General features: G+C 34.6%; 2 protein-coding genes across 4 annotated transcripts; both read right to left on the bottom strand.

Moving 5' to 3' along the window:
- Window positions 1-316: 316 nt before the first annotated feature.
- On the bottom strand, window positions 317-2,381 carry LOC306878415 (sorting nexin-10B-like). The gene is made up of 4 exons (XM_079430762.1): window positions 2,237-2,381; window positions 2,048-2,148; window positions 909-1,010; window positions 317-732 (listed from the first exon to the last, which is right to left on the bottom strand). Exons 1-4 carry the CDS (start codon window positions 2,360-2,362, stop codon window positions 519-521), a joined length of 543 nt encoding a protein of 180 aa, XP_079286888.1. The 5' UTR covers window positions 2,363-2,381; the 3' UTR covers window positions 317-518.
- A 1,281-nt stretch (window positions 2,382-3,662) lies between these two features.
- LOC306877940 (chromobox protein homolog 3-like) lies at window positions 3,663-7,210 on the bottom strand. 3 transcript variants are annotated; one of them, XM_079429995.1, is made up of 5 exons: window positions 7,068-7,210; window positions 6,360-6,505; window positions 6,104-6,269; window positions 5,475-5,632; window positions 3,663-4,518 (listed from the first exon to the last, which is right to left on the bottom strand). In XM_079429995.1, the coding sequence occupies exons 2-5, from the start codon at window positions 6,497-6,499 to the stop codon at window positions 4,401-4,403; spliced, it is 582 nt and encodes a 193-aa protein (XP_079286121.1). In that variant the 5' UTR covers window positions 6,500-6,505; window positions 7,068-7,210; the 3' UTR covers window positions 3,663-4,400. The 3 variants fall into 3 exon arrangements, with proteins under 3 accessions (XP_079286121.1, XP_079286120.1, XP_079286122.1); XM_079429994.1 differs by having other exon boundaries at window positions 6,698-7,197; XM_079429996.1 differs by having other exon boundaries at window positions 7,001-7,197.
- Between the last annotated feature and the right edge of the window lie 231 nt (window positions 7,211-7,441).

Raw genomic sequence — 7,441 nt, 5'->3', positions numbered from 1 at the left:
CCCAATTTGTATGACATCCAGACAATGAGCTTTTATGACTAAGTATGGCAATAAAATAGTTTGAGTAGAGATTATTATTAGGATTTAGCTCTGTAAGGTCGGGTTTAAATCACGTAATGTCTTAATGCTCTGTATTTGCTTATTAGGATGGGGTTATTGCGTTTAAGGGACTTCACACGCAAGCATAAATTCCCTCTCGTAAACCTCTCAGCGCACATCTGTAGTTTTAACAACAAACTGTCTTCCACACAGGCCACATTATGCTTTTATACATTCACTTGATTGCCAAGGAAGACATTAATGTGTGCACAAATGTGGTTTAAATAATTACATTTATTAGGTTATTTTCATCAATACATATTCATCAATACAGAAAGTATGAGTGTGAGAAAAAACAACACCGTTTCAGCAATGACAGTAACTTTTTTCCTGTTCCGTTGTCTCTCCTCATGGGCTGCAATCTTCATTGCTGAATATTATGTTCCTCAGTAATGTCTTTATGTGTTTAGTATAGTCTATCACTCTGATTCACAGTTATCGTCCTCTTCTTCCATGCTCTCTTCAGACTGAGATTCAAAGCGCTTGTTTCCTGAGCCGAAACTGTGAATGGCCTCAGAGACAGTGTAGCGACTTCGGCCTTCGGCACAGGCCTCAATTTTTTTCACACTTAGTTGGGACTGTAGGAAGAGATGTAAGCAGCTGTCTGAAAGCAGCACCGAGCTGTGAACCACCCTTGAGGATGTAAGTATATACAGTAACTGATCACAGAAACCATAAGCATATCCGTTACTGTATTTTTTGAGTTTCTAGAAATGAAGAACTGAGATCTCAAGCTTAATGTATTCTTTCAGTCATGGTTTTATGTTTGTTGTATGCGTGTTGTTCTTTAGTGCTATTTTGATACTTACTCTTCTAGAAATTTCCTGAGTCCTTCCATACGGGCTCCGATCTCTCTGGCATTGTTGAGACTGAAGAACGGGTTTTTTGGAGGAAGTATGGGTAGATGTGTTCTGCAATTCAGAGACAACAACAGAAGTTCAGTTTTCATTTGTCAAATAGAAAATTGCCATATGACTGAAACTTTAATATGCCTACAATACAGCTGCCTAATATGGTAATTAGCAGTAGAGTTATTGTTAACTAAAATTATTAAAAACATTTCTGTTTATTAAAATAAAGCTGAAATAAATAAATAAACTTTAGTTTGGGGACCAATTCTCATTATCAACTAGTTGCTTATTAACATACACATGACTGCTACTAGTAAACATATTATATGTTATAAAGCACATATTAATGCCTTATTCTGCCTGATCATGTTCTATATCCCTTAATCCTGCCCCATACCTAAATAGCAATAATTAGGAGTTTATTGAGGCAAAAGTCACAATTAATTAGCTAAAAGTGAAAACTGGTCCCCAAACAAAAGTATGACCAATTAACGGAAAAAAAAAGTATTAGATGAAAAGCTAAGATTAGATTTAATTACCAAAATGACAAAAAGCTAAAACTGAAAATCTAAAAATAAAACCTAATTTAATAAATATGAATAAATACTAAAATTGCATATAAATACTACTAAAATAACCCTGGTAATTAGCAACAGTTAGTTTATTTGTAAATATTAATAAATGACCTAATTTAGTATTTGTATTAATTGGGATATTAATCGGGTCAATTCTTTGAAGCTCATATTAATTTATAATAAAAAAATAAAAAATACAAAAATTCTCACATATACAATGACTTCAATACATTTTTACTATGATGATCATGTTTTTATTTTTTCTGTAAAAATTAAAAAATGTCAAGGTGTGACACAATTTATTTCAAAAATACATAGAATAATTCAATAAAAATATTCAATAATTCAATAACTTCATGAATATCAGATACAATTGATATACAGAGGGTTTAGGTCTAAAAACTAGTTTTTTCAATATTCACGGATGCTGTTTTACATCATTGAACCAATTACAAACTATTTCATCAGTGCACAATTACTGAACAAAGTAAACATCAATAACAGGATGCAATGGTTACATACATGAGCATGGCATTTTCCTGTAGCTTTTTTCTTAGCCACACAAACTCGCTATATCTCCGCCGCACACAGGAACTCTTCTTAGTGAAGGCCAAACTGTTTGTCTGAATGAAAATTAAATATAAAGAATGATCAGGAAGTTTCCACCATCTGTTTTGACCACTTTGTATCATATGTTCTGATTGCACTTACATGTATACAGATTTCATAATCCATGTAAGCATGCCAGAAATCCTCTTTCTGGATGCGAGGATCCCTCACCCACACGCCAGTGAATTCCTGCATAAGTCCAAGAACGCTGGAAAAGACCTCACGCATACGCTCACAAACTCACATTGGAAAAGCACACATAGCCAGTACTCAGAGGTTTAAAAAAAATGGGAAGAATAAAAAAGGAAGTATTTTCATGAGACATTGGTCGTGTTGACCAACTGGGGCTGATTCATGGGAACTGTAGACTGGGGAAAAACATCCAAGCTCATTTTGTGTCTCTGACGGACAGCGGTGCTTCATTTTTACCAGCCACCAGAGACATAGCAGACTAGCACTGCCATAAAAATAAAAGGAGCAGGGAAAAGCAGCTGGAAAAATGGGTACCATAATCATAACACCTGCATGTTTGAAACAACTAGCAGTACTTTAACAGTTGTTCATGTACAGCTTTTCAAACCTCTTGATATTACAGATAGGTTACAGGGTTATTATATTTAAAATTAAAACCATATAAATCATGTTCATTACTGGAAATAAAATACATTTTTAACTGAAAAAAAAAGAATTAGCTAGTTTCTAAAGCAACATTTCTCATTTTCATTTAGTGTAACAATGTACTAAGTTAACTGAAACTGAAAGAAATATGAAAAAAATATATAGACTTAAATAGACAAACAAAAATAAAGACAAAAATAAGATCAAATTAAAAAGTTTTCAGCATCATTACATTACAGTACAAAAGATGTCTATTTTAGATAAATGCTGTTCTTCTGAACTTTCTATTCATCAAAGAAACCTGAAAAAATCTACTCAGCTGTTTTCAACATATTAATAATAACAATAAATGTCAGCAAATCAGAATATTAGAATGATTTCTGAAGGATCATGTGACATGAGTAATGAATGCTAAAACTTCAGCTTTGAAATCACAGGAATAAATAACATTTGAAAATATACTCAAATAGAGTAAAACGTTATTATAATTAATTAATATAGTTATTATAAAAGTTAAATAGATAAAGTTATTTTAAATAATACAAATATTTCAAAATTTAACTTTTTTGCTGTACTTTTGATCAAATAAATGCAGGCTTGGAGAGCAGAAGAGACTTCTTTAAAAAAAAAAAAACATTAAAAATCTATAGTGTAAAAGCAAATTCATAATATTACAATATAAATAAAACAGAAATAACAACATCATAAAAGTATCTCAATGATACTAAAATATCACTGATTGGTTATTTTAAAATTTCATGTGATTTAAAAGGAAAATCTGATAAGAAAAAGGTTGCTTCATCCAATTTTACAATATGATGTACCAAAGGTAGCTACACTCATTATAGTTATTTGATTTAAGACACTTTTTACAGACAACTGCAATTTAACAAGAATAATCACAACACTTCTGAGGTAATTTTATGTTTATTTCAAGCACCTAGAGATTGCTCACTTGAGATTAAAAGTTAACAGTGATCTTTACAGAAAACAGGAAACCAGAAGATCGAAACTGCAGGACGAACGCCTTTAACACAAAACCTCAAAGCCCTGTTTATACTACAGCTATGAAACTGACACTGACCTACAACAAAAGTGTTGATGTCCACAAAAACGTGATTGTATAGGCTACATTCTAGAATTAGTTTTGTGCAAATCTATGGATTTATACCTGCATGAGCCACACTACGTCCTCGCAGATCACGGGATCCATCACAGTATAACTTGAATAAGTGCGTAACCAAAGGTTAAGAGTACTTATAGTACATCTACACATCAAACAGTTCCTATCCAGCAGGTATTGTACCATCTGTCGTCATCTCCTATGTGTAATCACAGTTCAGATCATAGTAACAGAGGACAGAACGATAAACATCACAAATGAACTTTCAAACAACAGGCCAAAAGATACAACAACATCTGATTAATAAACCACTTAGCGGATTCGTAAAACCATACACTACAGTAGAGCTCTAATACTCCAGTCACATTTCTACAGGTTAGTGTGTTGGGAAGAACTTCACATTGGAGTGTGGATTCACACACTTTGAATACACGGTACATCAAACAGTAAACTTATGCCACAGTGTTTGTTTATGTTTAAAGCTGCCAGGAGGTACAGTAGTATCCACTGCTACATATTTCTCTCTCACTGCTCGTCTTCTCCATGCCAGGCCAGCTTCTCCTCGTAAAAGCGGATCACCATCTCGGGCCACCTTTTACTGGCCTCTCCGGCTGACAGTAAAGCCACCTCATCTGTGTTTTTCCTGAGATGAAATAAAGTAATGATCAGTATTAATGGACAAATACAGCAAATTAAAAGCACAATCAGCAGCTGCAGTGGTGGATTAGTGGAAACAGCATTGTTATACTATCTTTTTTTTCTTTTCTTTTTTTGCTGTGAGGTTGCTTTTGATCTTTTGCTCTATTTTTGTGTTGAAGAGGAGCATGGAAATGAAAAGAAAGAAATAGTATTAACTGTAGAGTATTAACTAAAACTATTAAAATGTTGGTGTTTTTTTGCCAATCGACATAAACCTGAAATAAAATATAAATATTAGACAAAACACTTGACAAATAACAGAAATAAAATAAGTTTAAGAACTAAAATAACTAAAACTGAAATAAAAACTAATTAAGGCTAAATATGTAAACATTAAAAAACTGAAATATAATAAAAATGACAAAAGTATGTAATAAACACAGTACATATAAAAACTGCTAAAACTAAAATTAAAATATAAAAAGCTGACTTAAAATATTAATATATAATTTTAGAAGTATAAGTTAACATATATATATACATATATATGTAAAATAGTATATTAATGATACTACAATAATACTATTATTATTTTACATGAAAACAGAAAACACAAAAATATTTTTTTTTATTTATCCATATTTTATTTCAGTTATTGTTTTTTTTTTTCATTTCAAGTAATGTTTTAGTTTTATAATAACTCTGACATTGTGGAAATTTCAGCACCTGACAACAACATGCTGCTATTTTGATCAGCTTGTTGCTTTTCTAAATGATTTGCCAGTTCAGGCAATGCGATGCTAAGCATTAAAGCCAAGTTAACATTTAGGTGTGGTCTGGGGGGAAGAAATTCTATGCATTGATTAAATAATTTTAAATAAAAAAAATTGCATTACTGCATCCATAATGAATAAAGCAGTGTAAAGAAAGCCCACATATGGTCCAGTGTAGAAATATTACCACTTGATGAGGAACATGAGCTCTCCTTGTTGGTCTGTGCATCCGATGATGCAGTCTGGTTCTGGGTTGTTAGATTGGCCTGCTGGGATCTCAGCGTTGTGATCATCAACCTCCTCATTACCCCTCTCAATGAGCTCCTCCGGAGGCTGCTGGTGAGCCTGCATGAGTCCAGACACAGAACTAAACTATCATAAAGCCTGACAAGAGGGATACATTATATATCACATAGCAAGAGCAATAAACCTGCAGTTTTTGGAGAGAGTCTACAGGACTAAAACTCTGTACCAATGGTGTTCAGTCCTGCTCCCGGAGGGCCAGCCAGCAGAGTTTAGCTCCACCTCCTCCAATGATCCTGAATACCTCGATTAGCTGGTTTAGGTGTGTTTAATTAGGGCTAAACTCTGTGGAAACGTGTCTTACAGAAGCAGGATTGGACCCCTTTGCGCTATACAATGCACTGACGGTTATTCATATTATGGCAAGTATGTTATCTAGCATAATTAAATTTATTGATGTATTTTTGGGGTATACAATGCTTATTTTGAAACACTGTAGTGCGGTAATTGTCCTGTAGGAGTGAAAGTAAATGGTACAGCATGTGCACCAGTACAGTATATAAAGACACTAACCATATCAGCATCCAGCTCAGTTAACTCTTGCTTGGGCTGGACCTCCAGGTCTAGAGACTGACAGCCCTCTTGTTCAGTCTCTCCTGAGACAGTTAGGTTTCTGAGAAACTCCTCTATCAGCTCAGGACAATCCAGGTTGTCTTCTGGCTCCCAGGTATTCTCTGCACTGTGGAAAGTTTGACAGTCATGTCATATTCTGGTACATATTCATAATATAATTATCTGACACATGGTAACATTTGTTCCAGAAACTCACTCCGTGAAGCCTTTCCACTTTAGATAGTATTCAACTTTTCCATCGTTGACTCTTCTGCGGATAATTTTTTCCACTGCAAACTCTTGGACAACCGTCGTCTCTTCTGCTTTCCTGTTTTTCACATTCTGCTTTTTCCTCATGGTTTCCTATTTAACAACACTACATTTAATCATGTTTTCAATACAGTATTTCATATATTATAAAGCATGCATGTTATGTTTAGCATTAAAATAAGATCATTTGACATGAAGGGGCTTAAGGAAACTAGTCAGTGATGTTTTTGTTATTATAGGCCTTTAGAGGAAAACTTCACACATATCACGTGATACCAAACTTACATTGTACATAGAATAAACGTTCGGCACTGAAGTCGGACATTTTTAAAGAAGCATGTCCCCCTTGAAATGTATGTGTTTGCTTGCTCTTAATGTATCAAGCGATGTGTAACAGATAAACAATAGATAAACAATGACAATACGTCGCTGCCAGTGAAGTCACCGCTTTTATGCATGAAGTATCATTTCCCACGAACTAAACTTTCTTAGTCACGGACCGAGCAGGCTAATATTATGAATGCTTGTTATATTAAATGCTATTCTTTCTACGCCACTGATGTGAATTCGGTAAGTGCGCGTGCCCACCTGGCGAAGCCTCACGCGCTAGTCTTAATTCCCACTGCTGCTGATTAATGCGCAGCCTTTAACTTACAAACAACGCGCTGCATCCACACGACCACAATGCACTTCAGTAACCGAACATCGCCCACTGTGTAGCTTTCACGGGCATGGCTTTACTGTTGTGTTTACATAACTTTTCATGAATGAGTCAAATTAAACATGGCCGATTGGGAGAAGGGGAGGAAGTGGTTTCAAAGGGAAGAGGTCAGTAAGGAAAGCCGGGGGAGGAACCCTTAAAGGCGCATCCCGAGAGCAAGACATGGCTGAATACCTCTGTGCACACAGACGGTTTTCTTTTTTTAGCTCAGGATGTGTTCAGATGTGTTAGCCTTGGAATTACTAGCAGATAATACTATATTTGGAATTATTTTAATTCATTTTGCCACCTTTGCCGTTTTTGATGCC

This window comes from Barbus barbus, assembly GCF_936440315.1.
Source record: "Barbus barbus genome assembly, chromosome: 12".
Classification (NCBI taxonomy): Eukaryota; Metazoa; Chordata; class Actinopteri; order Cypriniformes; family Cyprinidae; genus Barbus; species Barbus barbus.
This window is presented reverse-complemented; position numbering and strand designations above follow the sequence as displayed.